General features: G+C 39.5%; 1 protein-coding gene across 1 annotated transcript in view; it reads right to left on the bottom strand.

Moving 5' to 3' along the window:
* Nucleotides 1-18,457, bottom strand: part of sft2d1 (SFT2 domain containing 1) — a 32,375-nt gene that overhangs the window by 708 nt on the left and 13,210 nt on the right. The window contains exons 3-7 of the mRNA XM_036573718.1: nt 18,320-18,402; nt 13,010-13,091; nt 10,807-10,842; nt 10,600-10,658; nt 5,786-5,815 (exon numbers count right to left, since the gene is read on the bottom strand). Of these exons, the coding sequence (XP_036429611.1) occupies nt 5,786-5,815; nt 10,600-10,658; nt 10,807-10,842; nt 13,010-13,091; nt 18,320-18,402 (290 nt within the window). The remainder of the gene's footprint in view (nt 1-5,785; nt 5,816-10,599; nt 10,659-10,806; nt 10,843-13,009; nt 13,092-18,319; nt 18,403-18,457) is intronic.

Genomic DNA, 18,457 nt, shown 5'->3' with positions numbered 1-18,457 from the left:
CATATCTCCAAAATATGCTTTACTTTTAATGTAAGCCAATAGAACCAGACTTCTTTTCCAAGTAATTTTGGGCCGTTTCTTTTGGTCCATTCATCATGAAACTTACACATTATATTAAGGGCAACAGGTATTTTTTTCAAAAACTGAAAAATGACAAAAAACAGGGATATGAGGTTTTGCTCCGACAGCAAAATACACACGCACAATAACAATACACACTCACTCACACACACACACACACACACACACACACACACACACACACACACAATATAATAAGCCTTAAATGTAAGATAAAGCAGTAATAAACAGGAACAGCAAAACAATCACTTGGCTTTAGGAGAAAACTAAAACCTGCTGTTTTGATTTGCTCATTTGCTTAAATCCTCCATTAAAATGAACAACAACAAATCCACAGTTGTTGATTTTGGACCTGCTCCTTTCTTTGTTGCGGCTGGGCGGAGCTGCTGCATATTTTATTCTGTTTTGGCGGGAAAGTGGCACATGCTCAAAGCGAGGCGCCACCCATCACGCCAGGTACGGAGGCAGAGGGATGATGCAACCCTCACAGTCACCACGGCAACAGTGGAACAAGGTCACGGCGCCTTCTTTGCCTCCACTTCCACCACCCACCCCCCTCTTTCTTTCTCTCCCTCTCTCTCCTTTGCTCTCTAGCTCTCTCTCTCTCTTCCTAAATGTGTTGCTATGCAGACTACCCTGGTGCTCAGCATTCCGAGAGAAGGAGGTGTGAAAACAGTGAAGGTTAAAAAGAAGAGGGGAGAAGTGAGCTGAGGGAGGGGAGAGGGGAGGGGCTTTTGGAGAAGTGGCTGGTGACATCATCCCTACATACTTCTAGACGCCACGTTACCCCTCCCCTCCCCCCCAGGTCAAACGCGTCCGCGCACCAGCCTGCCCCGCATTTGACGCTACAGTTAGACAACCGGTTTAGTGCTTAGCTTTGAAAACCAGCAAATGAATAAATGATGATTAAGTTCCAAGCGGTGCTGATGAAACCCGTGTGCAACGGGTCCCCTAGCTGAGGACTGCTGAGGACAGCTGTGTGTCTGTAAAAAGCTGAATAAGCCTTAATGTAGAGTTTGGGGCGGTAAACACCACATCACGGACTTTGTACACATTAAAGGGATGAGTGAAATATGTTAAGGTATCACCACGAGGGCTACGTGGTGATGCTGAGGCAGGAGAGGGTGGGGGCTGGAGGAAGCAAAGCATTACTCTCATTAAGTGAATAGCTCCACGTCCAAAAAAAAACACAGGGCCGGCTGAACAACAGCCTGTGACGTCACCCCCAGTCCCCTCTAATCCAATAAAGACCCAATGAAAAGAGTCTTAACCGAGGGCTTTTGAGCCACTCCACGAAAAGCAGTAAACGCTTTAGGAAGGGCGTGTCTCCATTCAGATAAACACAGGAAAAAACAACAAAAAAGCAAACCAGAGAAGGGAGGTGGTGCGTTACAGCATTAAGCCTAATTAGCGCTGCAGCTAATGATAATTTCTGTAATCATTTACACTTTAAAGCTGCCATCATTCAAAGTTCTGTCTCTGCGACAAGCGATTTATCATTTTATGGAGCAATAAAACAATAGAAGCGATATTACAGACAATCTCACTCCATCAGAATGACTGTACGTATTATAGCAACATTACATCACATTATAGTGTGCAGTGCCTTTGCTTTTAAGTGATCTATGAATCTTCTTTCCATATTCAGCATCATCGTCAACTAACTGTTGCATCCTAGAGCCCCAAAGTCTTAAAGGCAATTTAATGTAAATAGCAATTTAAAATACTACTAACAGTAGCCCACATTCTGCAGGTGTGAGGCTTCATGAGACAAAGCAGCTTCTCTTTTCCAAACACTCATCCACCATGTCTCTGTGCTACCCGAAGAGTCAGGCGGTGTGGGGGTGGGGTGGTGTGGGGTTCAGGGGCTCCACGGCTGTCAGGCTATATTAGAAGCCCATGCGCTGAAGCACCCCAGGCTGGGCGGGGGGCGTCAGACATGGCTGCAGATGGGGACAAGCTTCTGCTCTTTATGGTTTAAAAATAAATAAATAAATTAAAATAAAAAGCAGCCAGAGAAAACAGCGTGGCTGGAAATGCTGCAGATAAAGTTGGGGTGATATACAAAAAAAAGCTGTTGAGGTTTTTGGAGCAATGCCTTAGAAGAATCACTGCAGAACCCTTTAAAAGAACCATTTCTGTAAATGAGATCATTTAAAGTTTGAAGAACGTCCACTGTGTAAAGGCTCTGTACCAAATAAATGGATGATATATTCTTCCTGTATTATATCCTCACTCATGTTTGTATGGCTTTATGTACGAAAACAACAAAAAAAAATCATCTCTTTATCACTCAGAATTAAAACAGATTGTTTTTGTTACTGTGCCTTTAAGATTGATGTATGTAAATAACCACTGTTCTGATTGGCTGCCCTGTATTGGCCTCACTGAAATAGCAATCTAGGCTGAAACACTCCTTATAACTTCAGCCTGAATGGGTGGAGCTAAACTGCTGTTGCCTAAATGGATGCATAAGTAAATGCAGTGGTTTTTGTGACATCACAAAAATAGTGAATTAAAAATGGCCTGTTTTTGTAGCTTAGTTTACTTATACAAAGTGTATGGATGTAGGAGCACGTTCTAAAACTTCATGTTCACATACTTCATTAAACTCTTATTTTAAAAAAAAGTGAAGAAAATTCAGTTATGGGCCTTTTAAAGGTTTTTCCAAGAACTGTGGATCTAAGCAGAAGAACCATTTAAGAACCTTTATTCACCAGAAAAACAAGCAGAGGTTGTAAAAATATTCCAATAACACGAGATCTTTACAGAAATAATCTCCATCATCAACAACACATGATCCTCCATGGTCTAATCAAGAGCCCATTGTCTAATCCAATCTCATGGGCCTAGGCAGAGACCCTAACACTGAAGCCCGGGACGTCCGCAGCTGGATGAGCTCCCCCGATAGCAGGGATGGCTTTTTGACTTCTGTATTAAGGAATTAAAACAAACAGCCCTGGGGCTCAAGAAGGGAGTGGAGAGAGGAAAAAAAAACAAAACAAGCAGCTATTTGCGTGGCACTGGGAGCTCTGCATGCTCCAGGATAGGATTAGTGCCATATGGTGGAGGACAGCAGCCACGGAGCCATGGGTAAATAACAACATGTTTTCATTCAGCTACCCGCCCTCTCCAAAAAAAACAGCAAGCCTACACATTGCCATTTGGAGACATTCTGTACTCCTCAGTCTAGCGATTTGAATTGTATCCTGTTATTGGATCCCATATGCCAAGCGTAACTGCTCACAGAATGGATCTGCCTGATACATCACACAAATAATATGAAGTCAGGGGACAAATTCAGAATAAGGAAAAATATGTATAATGAATTTAAAGGAGAATTCCAAAATTTCTGCATAGTCACTGAGATGTAAACAAAGTAATTCGAAGTGTTTTGATGTCAAATGGTTCACTGTAGAAAAACGTACCAACATGGATTTCTTAACAGTGGTGGTGACGGGAACAAGGGGTCACAATGTCTACAATGCAAATCTATTTATTTTCCAAATATATTCCAAAACAAGCAATGAACCTACATGTGTCTTCTGAGGGTTTATATGCAATGTTAATAACGGAAAGTTTGAGGTTTTCTTTGGGGACTATGTTGCCTCACAACACCCTGTACATATCTCTCCACCATGAATCTATTTTAAAACATACATTCAGGCCAACATCTTCTCAAAACTACTGTAAAACAGTGTCTCAGATATCAGACAGCATGTTCATAACCATTTCCTCTGAGGGAGCTTTTAGAGGCATTCAACTCTCCACACGTCTGGTCCTTATCACCACCACTGTGAACAATTCTCAGAACATCAGAACACTCTGAATTAATCTATTTACATCTTAACGATTTAATTATGCAGAAAGTTTGAAAATCAGTTTAATTCCCCTTTAACAGACTTGGTGATGTATAGGCCTGTCACGATGATGAATTTTTTTCGCATACAATTAATTTCCATTTGAATAATTGCGATTAACTTAATTTAATTGTCTTTTATTGTTCACAATTAAAGCACAAGCCTAAAATGGGCAAACTGGCTGATTAGCTGTCTTAAGTCCTAGGTATTGCGGCTCCCAGCTGAAAGACAGACGCATCTCAAGCTCAAATGAACACTTAATAATCACCAGTGCCCTCTAAATGTGTTAGAGCATCAGACAGGAGCTACAACCTTTGTTTATTTTGTGAGACCCATGATGAGTTTCAAAAAATGCATGTTCTGCTTTCTTTTAATTACATGCATGAGCATCAACTTAACTGATGACAATGCACCCGCATTCATTCTGTTTGTTGTGATGGAAAGATGTGATTGTGGAGGCTAACAACTGTGGAAAATAACTGCAGTCAGCTAGTCCTGATGCCAGTAACACTTATTTGGGTAATCATGAGAAAAATAACCACAGTAAACGGTGAAACCAGGTGTGGGGATGGGGGTATTTTTTCTTTTGCTTTATTGTTTTGTCCTATAATTTTCCGAAGGTCCCTTACAATAAAGTGGACTCAGGAGAAAACACAGTGATTCCATTTCAGTCTCAATCTTTGTCAAATAAAAGAACACAATGAAGCGCACTTCTGTAATAGTTGCGGTTGTAATAAACTGTCATCTTTCATTTTTGTGCATGTCACAAACTTCATCATTTTGTGGCCATTTAGCTTCATCCTTCGTCCTTTAGCCTGTTTGTTTGACATGCCTCGCTGTGCTGTGTGTAACACGCTCCTTTATTAATCAATGGCAACAACCTTTCACACCGGCTACGTGCCACCGTGGTGCTAATGCGGGCATGAATCGGAAAAATACGGCATGCAAGCAGTTTCTAGGCAGAAACGGTAAAGAAATGCAGTGCTTATACTATAATACACAATTTAGGCTAATAAACAAACCAACAAAGTAGTTTTAACTATTTGACAAGTTGACAGAAATCCCTTGAGCAGGTTAACCTAGCTGTGTAGCTACACATCACATGGTGAGAAAGCTAGCAAAAGTCATGGCAGCAAATCGGGTTTTTATTGTTGATCTCTATGTCATCTACAAAAGTTTATTTAAGTAATAAACGGACAAGAAAGACATTTGTATTATGTGAATAATGTAACACAAACAGAAACCGCTTTCGCCTCGTGATGCGTGTGTCGTGTCAGGTGTGAAGTGTCGTGGAATGGTTCTGGATTACTATGCACGCCACATCGCATCTGCTGTGAAATGGGCTTTCTGCTCTAAAGACATTTTGCCTGAAAGGAAAAGACTCATTTCGCCTAATAAACGAGAGCTGAGGCATGTTTTTACTCAGTTTTCCAAAGACAAGTAATTGTTCGGTCTGAAACCTGATGGTTTGTGGTGTAAGGACGTCCTAAAATGTTCACCACACCACAGAGGCGGCTTTTTGCATAGGCATGATTTCTGCCTGAAGCACAGGGCGTGTTTAACCAGTGCAACTGCAATTGCATTTCTACATCAATCTCTGTTACCACAGTAACACAATTAAATGTCACCAATTACAGGCCTATGGTCAACGAAAATAACTGCTGGTCAGATGATTATGTAATAACTGTGACAGGTCTAGTGATGAACCTTACATTTGAGTTGCCATCTTGGTTGGAAACTTTGGATTCGTAAGATTACACTTGCTTACTATTTACATTTCAGGCTAAAAGAACTCGACAGACAAAGTAAGGACATACAGACATGAGGAAACTGTTTCAGCTTACCGAGCAAAAGGAATGTATGAGAGGCTGTACCTGAAAGGAAAAAAAAGAGAGACATATAATGAATTTTGGCACATTGAGAAAAGAAGAATGAAATCCATAATCAACCCAAACACATTGGCCGCTCTTAAAAATATTTTGGCACACAATTCTGGATGCAATAAAAGGCAGTTCAGCCCCAAATAAACTGACAGGTGGGAAAGACCTTTGTGGAATAACTGTATTAGAGCCAAGTAATCCATTACAACGTCATAGGTAAGCCAGCTCGCTGTGGTACTGTGAAGACTTCTAAATGAATGGAAAATGTTAATGTAGTAGACTTATGTAATAGACTTAACTCCCACTGCACCTTCAACCAAATTTGGTAAAAAATAATTAAAAGAACTCCAGAATAAATCAGTTTAAAGCCTAAAACAGAAACGAACAAAAAGCAGATCAATACCTGGCTTTTTGTCTACTACTGGAAGGCAAGAGAAGCATGCACAGTGGACATATATTAGTGCAGGCAATGTTGTTGCGAGAAAGCTTCTGTTGTTGCAGTATGAACAAGCCGTTAGTCACAGCAGAATCTGATTAGAAGAAGATATTACCGTGTAATGCACAAGATTCTCCACACAAACATAATGAGTTGTCCATTTATCAGAAAAGGGCTTGGTTATCAAAATATATAGATATTGCAATGTGTCTTAGTGTTTGTTTACTTAATGGGGCATTTAAATACAGCACGTGTAGTCTTGTGCATCGTCTGTCACAGAAAAGAATGCTGCAACATAAACAGCTGATATCGGCAAAATGGCAGCACTATATACAGTGAGGTGCAACAATCTGAGACAACATTATAAATATTGGATTTTTTCATTTAAACATGGAAATGAAGAGACAAAGCAAAGTTACATAAGTTAAGAAATATTCAAGATCCTGCACTGTGACTACTCAGACTGAAGCAAACTTATGACACTAAATATTTTTAGTCTTATCCCCTCCACTGAAGTGTTCAGATGACTCACGGGTGAGTCTGATCTACCCATATGATACTTTGGACTCCATGTGCACAAAGTCCACGTCAGCTCAAGTACACACCGTCATTAAAGCAAAAGGGACATACTGTACCAAATACTAAGAAATTATGAAATTCAATCTTGTGATTAGTGATTGTTTTAATTTTCTGTTTTTCACTCAAATTGTTATGCTGATAATATAATTTGCATTTAAAAAATTTTATTAATTAGAAGCGAATGCAAAATAAAAGAATTTTCACCAGTGCTTTCAGATTTTTGGACACTTGTGTACAGAGGATAAGATAAGGTAATCCTTTATTAGATAATCCTCCCACAGCGGGGAAATTCACAGGGCTACAGCAGTAAAGGGATAGCAAGACAAGAAAATAAGTAACAAGAGGAAAATTAACAAGCAAGTAATTAGCCTTGTTAATTGCTTAAGACAGAGTTTGTTACTTGTTACTATATACAAAATATATATAGTACTAAAGATAAAAAATATTACCTCTATCCTTCAAATAAACTCTTCACAGAAATAAACAATATAAACAATTATAAATAAAAAGGCAAAAAATATTTACACTGTAAGGATATTTCAAATAAAAAAAAAATACAGATTTATACAGATCTAATCTCCTGGATCACCTCTTATACTAGCTGTACACAAGTTTAAAAGAATGTTTCACTTTCCAATTTTTGGTTTTTTACGTATAACTAAATAAAAGGCTTTCTCTTTGGCATATCTGAATACTTTTCATTTAATTTACTTACATTTAATTTTCATTTATTTTCATTTAAAACTATTGATCTGGAACAGCAAAACGGCTTGAAATTCCCAGTAATCGTACATAACAGTACAAACACATTTCAGTTTCACAATCTGCCTTTTTGAAAGTATTAAAATGGCTGTCAGATGGTTAAATGCTAAAAAGTGCTGGTTGAGTGTCTTAATGCAGTATTAGTTAGACAGATGCTGTATTAACAGACTGTCCTATCCAGGCATGTATGGAATCCTGCAGTTACACATGACCAGGCTGAAGGCATGCACTTTGCTTCCTGCGCTGACGAACACTGACCGGCCTCCACGCGTCTCTGTGTGCGGTGTGTATTGGCATGAGCCAGCAAGTGTCTGTGCGACAAGTGGTTGCCAGGGCAACGGTTCTCGCGCCGGCAGCCTGGCGGAGCAGAGTGAGTCACGGCATGGGGGACGAGAACGTACCGTCAGTGAAAATGACGGCAATTATACGGCCAATAAAGTCTGGCCCACTGACGTGTGTGAAGGCCCCACACACACGTACTGAGGGTGAGGAATGCAAATAAAGTTGGCCATTTGTTTCTCAACCTCTGCTATTCTGAGTGCCGCACACCTGTGCTGTGCCTGTAGCCAACGGAAAGGGTCAAGATGTGCTTATAGAGATCAGATTAGCTCGGTTCTCCGGACTAACGCAGATGCTTAGCTGATTTACAGAGCCGGGGACGCTGCCATCTGCCTCTGTCCTCTCCTTCTCCCTCTGACTCTCAGCTATAGCAAAGAAATGTGGGCACGCAGGCCCTTGCTGCTCTCTATCAAACCCACTAACCTCCATTGGGTTCAGGTGACAACAACCACCAGCTGTAGATTCACAGAGCCAAGAAACAGACACATGCATTCCTATGATATAGTTGGGATAGGACATGAATACTGACATAGATCTAAACCATACTAAGCCATAAGTTAGGGTAATTCCACCATTTTTTATTTCTACATAATTCAATGGTTAAGATGTAAACAAAGTCATTTAGAGTGGTTAAGTGTAAAATGCACCATTCAAGAAAAACTTAAGTGTCAGAATTGTTTACAGTGGTGATGACAGGAACCAAATCCAAAGAATTGAATGTTGCCTCACAGATTTATTACACAAAGTAGTTACAAATACACTACCTGATGCCTGAGACATTGTTTTAGAACAGTTTTGAGAAGGCTTTGGCCTAAAACATACTTAATTTAAAAAATCAATTCGCAGCTGAGAGGTACATGTCAGCTGTGTAAGCCAAAAAAAAACTTTTCAGAAAATTACATAAGTTGTGTATGTTCACTGGTGGTTTCGGATAGTAAATAAAATAGCTATATTTGTGTTGTAGCCCCATGATCCCTGGTTCCTTTCACCACCACTTTAAAGAAAAAGGCTAGAATATTCTCTAGAATTTCACATCAAACCACCCTGAATGACTCTGTTTACATCTCAATGATTGAATTATGCAAAAATTTGGTAAAAGCTGAAGAATTCCTTTTTAAATAAACTTATGGTTTGAACGATACTGACAGAGAATCGACAATCATATTTGTCAATTCACAGCTGAAAATCACACAAAACAGTAAAAGCATTACTTATCTAAAACTATTGGAGTCTATTTTTTTTACAATGTTAAATTATTGGTTGTCTGAATTTTTACTTGCTCAGGTCCTAATTAAATTACTACTGCTAAAGAAGGCATGGTGAAAAAAAGATGTCTGTGAAAATTATCCACCGTAACTATGCATGTATAACCTTTTGTATTTTCAAAAAGTAATAAAGTAAAGGAAGAATAAAGCATTTTGGAAAAGCCAGCTCAGTTCTAATGAGTAACGTTTTTCAACCCCCCTGATTCTGGTTATGCCCGTCCTATCACTCAGCTGGTACATGCTCAACTCAACATGCTGGTAATATAAGTTCTTTTTGCTCGATTTGCTGAGGACTTGAACCAGCTAAATGAACACAGCAGCACGCGCTTAATGGCAAACCGCACAGCTTAATTAAGGCCTAATCAGGCCCTGCTTGCTGCTGGAGCTTCCAGGTGGCCGTGGTCCAGAGAGGAGGGGAAGTGGCTGCCAAGTCGATTAAGGGCCGCTGGGCACAGCATAGCTGAACGTGCACGGCTCATGACTTTACCCCTCTAACCGGATTTAGCTTGGTAAGTCCAGCCTCACACGACTGACAAAAACACACGCATAGACTTCCACGCATTCACCCTGATTGAATCCCAACTTCAGATTCAGGGTGAGAAATCAGAGACACCTTTACAATCAGAGCAAATGCCAGATACACATCAGAGAGCTCTTACCGCTATACTGTGTGAGGTGCACTAACATCATCCATCTAGAGTCGTGGTTCTCAAACTGGTCCTCAGAGACCCCCAGAGAGTCCACATTTATACAGTTTGACTTTGTCAATATTTAATTTTGGTAAAAGCAGTGCTCAGTGTCACAAATACAACAGACTAATCTTGAATGAACGGCATCTTCTGGTTGGATAATTTCACGTTTAAACGATAAGTTGAATGATAAGTTGCTGTGCTCTTTATATGTAATATTGATATTTAATTCAATTTGATGTACTGATATTCTTTCTGGCTGTACCGTCCCTTAAAATAATGGTGTTACAGATTTAGCTATTTTTACTAAGTGTGAAATAATCCCACACTGCTGACAAGTTAAGGTCCATCTGCTGGCACACAAGCAAGCGTCACTCAATAGCTGGTGCAACTCAAATTGGTGCACCACTACTACTACTACTACTACTACTAATAATAATAATAATAATAATAATAATGTTTACCACTCTATACTACTGCATGATGTGTGTATTGTCCAATAGAGTATAACAGAAGGGTTATAACTCATTTCCGTTGATCTTAAAATAATTATTTAAGTTGAATTTGTCTCGAGTGTGACATTGTTTTTGGTTTAGCATTTTTGAGCTCATTGTCTCCACAATATGGTAAAATTTGCATCATGAGATCTTTAACTGCAGCAAAACAAAGTAATAGATAGGAGAGGAGAAGAAGGAGTACATAACTTACCACGTCATAGCCAAGAACTGTAAAATGCAGAAGATGATAGCCAGGCCTTTTTTATGCCACTATGGGAAAAAGGAAAACATTGTTTTATAGCTGCTGAAATGTCAAACTCAAAGTCATAACAGCTCTAGGAAAACTTGTTATTATTCTTATTGTTATTATTAAATCAACGCTCTTGTTAAACTAGCGCATTATAAAAAAGCTGCTTACCCAAAATACTGAACATAATGTCAGGGCAAGGCACAGCTGGGAAGGGAAAAACAAGCACACATGAGATCACGATACAATATCTGTGAAATGCATTAGATTCCTTTCAGTCATGTATAAGCCTGTTTAAAATACAGACACGTTTAACACACTCCTGGATGATAAGTAATCTTTTGAAAAACAGCACAGAATGGGATTTAACAGCTGGCATTTATTAAAAAGAGTCACTGCTCAGGACACTTCTATAACTCGGATTCTTCATTTGGGACAGGGATTTAAAATCTGGGATAATCCCATGTGGTCTGATTTAGCATTTGAAAAATGACTACTTAACAACAGCCATCCTGGAATGTGAACGTAGTGTATGATGTATATATAGATATATATAAAATGCAAACACAAGAACGCAATAAGGATGGTTTTCCACCCTAACTGACATTTCACACACTGTGGACCCCTCAAAATAGAGTGTCAGGGAAAGTGTTATGCATGTTTGGCTTTGCCTTCTTCACTGGATTAACACGACACTCTACAGAACCTCTGAACGCCGCCAAGGGCTCTTAAGTAGTTTTAGAACTTTGGTCTTTGATTGCTGAAGTCCTCCACAAGGCCTCACTGGCTCCTAAGCGCATATGTGATTGTATTTAATGAGTAGAGTGACTCAGGCTGCCTAAGCTCAGCCTCGTTACAGTTACAGCCAAAGCGCTAAATAAGGATGAGTCTGCTGCTCCTTTTGGGTCAAGCTGCTGTAGGGCTCCCTGGTTTGGAATCAATGTATTCAATACTATAAAACCAACTGTGTTGCAGGTACATGTATAAAGTGATGTTAAACCTGTGCAGCTTTATAGGTTTTAAATGATTTGTAGGAAGCGGAAAACATTAAAAAACAAGTCAGTGTAGATAAGAAATCAAAACACATTTTCTTTCCATACTGTGAGGTACTTTGGAGTGAAACACAGTATCGGTGAGGGTCTCTGAGCTAGCTGAGCGTTGTCTCTCCTTGATACGTGGGGTGGAGGGAGGGGGAAATTAAACAATTTGTTATTGGTTAATATCATTTTCCTTGCCATTACTGGTAGATGGTAATGTAATCAACAATCAAAATGTGTTTAGAGGTTGGTAAAAGTCATTAGGTTTTGATATAATATAAAGGGAAAATACTGTCTTTAAATGATATGATGAACAGGGACATGAACTAACAAGGTAAACCAAAAAAAAATCAGTTTTGATTTACATTTTTTACAGGTACATTTTGATGAAATCAGAAAAGAGATGCAGATGACTGCAAAAAGAAATCCAGAATGCCTCATATCTACAATGCAGAAAATACTTCCACTGTAAAAAAACACTATAATCCTATAAATATAATAGATAATTCAGTACATTTTTGCTATTTCCAAAGTACTGAATCAAACATTTAAAATGACTGTTAAAAAGATTTTGCTGTCAGTTGATATTTAAATCTATACCATTAAATTTATTACTGAACTGAAAAACAACAACAACTTATTAATATGATAAGTGATTCCACATTTTTCAGCAGAACTGTCTTTCCTCTTTCTCACTTTGGCTCAAAGTCAAAGTCAATTTTACTGTCATTCCTTCTCACCACAGATTGTTCAGTGAGGAATGAAATCTAGTTACTCCTGCACTCGGTGTTGCATTTAACATGGAATCATCAAAACCTCTTATCTCCAAAAAGGTAACTTTCCAACAGAAGGAAAGAACATCATTAACCTTGAATAGAAGTTAATGGGACAAGATCTTACTCAAAGTAATTTTGCTTCATTTGTGCTGATCCACTCATCATGACATTTTCACACAATGTACAGGACAGCTGGTGTTTTATAATGATAAAATAAAATAAAAACTACCAAACTACCTAATCTTCAAAATGGTAACTTTACAAGAGAAGGAAAAAATACTCTTAACTTGCAGTGGAAGTTAATGTAACAAGATTTTATTGTACATTTTTTGGATCATTTCTATTGGTCCATTCATCATGAAATTTTAAGACAATGTAAAGGGTAACTGGAGATTTCAAATTATTCAAAATTGTGCAACAGAGATGATATACATACATATAGTACTGCATATAGTAGAGCAATGAGATCAAAATGCATTCACGACCATGACTCTAGGTTTTCCAGGAATGCAGATGTGGACAGATGTGGAAAAGAGACAGCAAAGAGGGTATGATAATTACCAGCATGACACAGGTGGCTATGAGTCTGTTCGGCTCGAACATGCGCTTCAGCTGTTTCAGCGGGCCCATCAGGAAACAGGTGCTGCAGGGAACAGACACAGCAAAAGGCTCAAACACAACACACAAACCCATCCCTCACTCTTCAGCAAAACCTGGACGGGCAGTACAACCTCAAAAAAGCTTTCAGGATAAATGCACCGCTATGCCTGCATTGTAAAAAATTAAAATCATAGCTTTTTAAAAAATCTTGTAAAATTATAGCTTTTTTAAATTAGCTTGATGCCACTGGTGCCCTTAAATTGAGTTAAGACAGTTGCTTTGAAGTTGTAAAGCAAGTTGCCCTGACTTATCTTTACGGGGTGAAAACTCACAAATTGCAAAAAAGAGTAATATGTGAATAGAAAACAGACATACATAGATACATATATTGTAATTTAAATCATAACTTGGACTAGACATAATATATAGTGTACAATATTGTTATTGTAATATTGAGCCTGAACTGACAGTAAAAATGACGCTGTAAAAAAAAAAAAATCATCATAAAATTTTCAATCAACCAGCTGCAAAGTCACCATAACTTACTGTAACAAAAGTTCTTCAAACTCTCGTTGCGGTTACTAAAAAACTACTTTAAACTAACTTTCAAGTGTCTCCTGAGAGTGCAGCTACTTAAGTGCTCGATCATCAGGAGATCATGGGTTCAAATCTTGATGAAGCCACAGCCCTCCGTGGTCACAAGTTTAAGAAGAGGAGTCCAAGTGTGCAAATGGCAATTAGCCTTTACCAAATGTAGAAACTAAAAATAAAAAATTCTGACCGTTCTCATTCATGTCACATGGCCACAAACCGGATCTATATATGGAACATATGAAAGGCTACGCTCACATTACCAGGTTGAAGTGGCACACATACAATTTTTTGCCTTAATCTGACACAGATCTGATGCTTTCAGAGCAGTGTGGGCACACAAATCTGATCTCTTCAAATTTGACCTGAGCCAACTTTATACATGGTCTTAGATTGGATTTGTGGCCATGTGACCTGAATAAGAACGCTCAGATCAGAATTCATATGTTTTATTTTTACTGTGCCATTATTCAGCATTACCGTGGCAGCAGCGCCAAACCTGAAGCTAAAGACAGTAAACGGCAGAAAAGCGGTCCTTTTGTGGCATTTTACGTTATGTTTACATCACGTCTTCTTCTGTGAGTTTATTGGCTGGTTGCACAGTAGAAATCTGATTACTGCCTAATTCATGTTGACACAGAGTTTCCCCATTATCTGATTACTCAAGAGCATGTAAACGTGTTGATCGGATTACTGACAAAATCTGATTTTCTGCAGTTATCGGATTATTGAGCGCATACGCACTCACTGTCATGCATTACTGTTTAGAACTTTGTATTTAAAGCTTTGTCACAATCCATTTCGGATTTACACAGTGGGACGAAGATACGCTGATCGTTGAAGACCACACCAGAAGCCATAATTCAATACAAAAGACTGATTAGAACATAAACTACAAGCCATCAAAGAAATCAGATTAAAGAAAGCGTCACATTGACGCAGAGACATTTTCTCTTTCTATCCTGCACTGACTGGGACCAGCAGGGTGAAAGTCCGTGCCCTGGAGGGCTGAGGATCTCCCAACTGTGTTAGTCAAGCAGACTAACTGAACCGTTCATTAGATCAGAGAAGGTCTAATGCATTAGCTGGCCATGAGAACGGTGACATCATACACGTCGTACAGAAGATCAGGCGTCTAGACCACCTGACCTAAAAGGCCATCTCTGACCCTCGGGAGATGACGTCAGGCACATCCTTCCTGCACCAGCAATTTGCTCATCTGAAATATCACATAAGTGAACCAGCAAAAAATGTGAATGGAAAGTCACTGTAAAAGCTAATGTGGTACAATTAGCCTACACAAGCTTTTATTTAGACAGTGTGAGACCTACATTAACCGCTCAAAAGGTTGAACTCAATGTTTTTCATCAAACTAATTAGATTAAGTGACCCTTATTAGTCCCACAATGGGGAAATTTCACCCCCGCATTTAACCCACCCGTGCAGTGAAACACCACATACACACAGGTGAACACACACACTAGAGGGCAGTGAGCATACTTGCCCGGAGTGGTAGGCAGCCCTATCCGCAGCGGCCCAGGGAGCAGGTGGGGGTTAGGTGCCTTGCTCAAGGGCACTTCAGTCAGATGCTGTTGGCTCAGACAATCGACAGCTCGTTCCCTTACCTCCAGCCCATGAACGCCCCCAACAAAACCAATTTTGCTACAAACACTTACAATAAATTAGTGACGCACCAAAACGAGACTCAGGGCACACCTGGCCAAAACCGGAAACTAAAAGAATGCTTTGGCACTTTTTCTTTTTTATTTGTTTAACAAATATTATGCTTTCAAATAAAAGTGCAAAAAAATAAACTACAAGGCAATAACTGAGCTGACAATAAATAAAAACAGTTTGCATGAAGTAAACTTACTAAAATGACTGCAGTCTGCAGGCTACAGTATGTGCCACAAAATCCAACACCCTTCCAAACAGAGAATGGCTGGACATTCAAGGTAATAAATTCCATTATTTTTTTAGTTACATTTTGCACTGTCGAACTGCTATTTGTGAATTTTTTCATCATTTCAAAACCTGTGGCTAGAGACAGGGTCAGTGCATTCGCAGAGACTTTCTGCTTTTGTCGTTTCGCTGTATTCTGTGTCTCGAGTGGGATGTCGTGTGGTAAAGTGGTATCAAACCTGTAGTGGAAACATTTCTGCGTCTTTTACCTTCTCTTGGTACTCAACATGAACACCGATTATAAATCTTGTATAATCGGATTTATAAGATGTATAATCTTATAAATCTGATTATATAACCTTGTTAGTTTCCACTGTTGATGTGCTGCGGCTCAAACTGTTTGAATGCCGCTGTGCAGACTTGTGCTTTTTCAACTAGCAAGTCCTAAAAGGAGTTTAACCCAGACTTACAGAACAGAGCTGTCTGGATAGGCCTGTAACTGCAAGCAAGCCACTGGTTACTGATTAAACTAAGCACCATGTAGAAAATAAATGAGACTTTTATAACTAAAGGTATATGGCACGGCACGGTGCACATGCCTGCTGACTACAGGCACAGCCCAATGAGAATAGGTGCCAGGGGAATTCTAGGGCATTTTCATATCTTCTAATTGTGGTTAATGATTATGCTTCTTCCTGGTTCCTCCGTAACTGATTGGAAAGAACTGTCACAAGGGATGGCTTCTGCTTTCCAACTAAGGCAGCTAGATTCAACCCAGTGTTATTGTGGTCATCAGTTTCCTTAGATATGAATTCTCCAGCAGCATTGCTGTGTCTGATCCACTCGTACTAGCACAACACACACTAACACACCACCACCACATCAGTGTTACTGCAGCGCTGAGAATGATCCACCAGCTAAATAGTACCTGCTCTGTGAGGGTTCATGGGGGTCCTGACCACTGAAGAACAGGGTAAAAGGGGGCTAACAAAGTATGCAGAGAAACAGATGAACTACAGTCTGTAACTGTAGAACTACAAAGTGCACCTATATAGTAAGTGGAGCTGATAAAATGGACAATGAGTGTAGAAACAAGGAGGTGCTCATAATGTTATGCCTGATCGGTGTGTGAGTGAGTGAGTGTGTCTGTGTGTGTGTGTGTGTGCATACATATACATACATACATATATGTACATATCTACATACATATACATACATACATACATTAAAAAAAGTTGATGCATTAGGCTTAATGCATCAACTTTTTTAATGTATGTATGTATGTATGTATATGTATGTATGTATGTATGTATATGTATGTATGTATGTACACATATATACACACACACACACACACACACACACACACATATACATGCATACATACACACACACACACACACACACACACATACATATATACATAAATATATATATATATATATATGGAACACTGGACGATTTTATGAGCTAACCAACATATTGGTTGGATGCTAGTTCATAATTGTAACCGGAATAATAGAACTTGTTACACTGGAATATGGAAGATGAGCTAAACCGTTTGACCTCTTGGCACTGGGGCCAGAAAAAGAACGTGCGGCAAGATTAGCACTGCGTTAACGAACTTGATCAGGCTGGTGTCTGTTTTGAATGCTAAACAGGGGGCACGTCACACAACAGTGACCCACTTTCTTGAACGTATCTTCTCCAACTGCCAATAAAAGGAGACACCAGACAGGTGCTTTCATCAGGAAAAAAACAGTGCTAGAAAAAAAAACAGCAGCAGCTGCAGAAGCACAATTAGAGCCAGCAGCTCCCACGCGTGATCCTTAAGTGACTGGAGAAAACCAGGTAGACCTGTCTGACTAGTGCTAATGGTCAAGATCTCATGGCAACCCAAAAACATTAGCAGATGAGAACAGCTACTGTACATTCAGTCTGTGTGCTCTGATTAAATCTCAAGTGGATCTCCAAGTCTTACTTTTCACACATCCAAGGGAATACTCACACTGCAAGAGTGGGTGGGTGATTCTTCTTGCTGGTTTCTTGTGAAAGGCGACATTAACACTGCATGAATTTCACACATTACATAAGTTTGTTGTCTAAGGCTGACTTGAGGGTGAACAAAATAAAAGCATTATATTCTGTCCCCGTGGAGTTACTAGGGATAGAGTTATGAAACCACATGCGTGGTTTTAGGAGAATAATCCTGGACATTTTTTTATGCAACCAGGTTCGGGTTATGTTGCCATTACTAAAATACACGAGACAAACACAGATGACTAAGAACGCTCATTGGAGGTTACAGAGGGTCCATGACTGCAGGTCACTGAGGGCACTGATCACATTCTGCTCAGTCACCTGCACAGAAGACCAGCGTTTCCACGGAGAAGAGCTTTGCATACTTTGGGACACTTATGCAACAACAGAAACAAAAGCAAGTGGCCAAACAGCAGTCTGTCATGAAAAGACAGAGAGAAGCAGGCAGGCTTACTTATTTACATTTAAAAACATTTCAAGACATTTAATGATTAAAGCCTCGATCAGGAAATGCCAACACAGCCATCATGAGTCACACTTTGACTCTACGAACAAAGAGCGTAGTGAAAGTTGTGAAAATGACATGCTGGTGTCAATGATTGGTGCGAATGTGCAGAACTCTTGTTGCAGCAAATTCTGATCGAGCCTTTTGCTGATTACCACAGAGAAGTTTGAGGACTGAGATGGGAAAAATGTCAAAGATTCCACATACAGAGTGATTTCTTCATGTCACCTTACCTAGCCAGGGCTGCGACGTTTCCTAAAGTGTAGAATACAGCAAACAACTGCAATCCTTTGGGCAAGAACAGCAGTGCTGTGCCCTGTTTAGAACAAATACAAAATAAAAATGTTAGTCATTTAGACTGAAGACAAGCT

This window comes from Colossoma macropomum, unplaced genomic scaffold (genome assembly GCF_904425465.1).
Source record: "Colossoma macropomum unplaced genomic scaffold, Colossoma_macropomum, whole genome shotgun sequence".
Taxonomy (NCBI): domain Eukaryota; kingdom Metazoa; phylum Chordata; class Actinopteri; order Characiformes; family Serrasalmidae; genus Colossoma; species Colossoma macropomum.
Note: the sequence above shows the minus strand (reverse complement) of the source record. Positions and strands in the feature narration are given on the sequence as shown.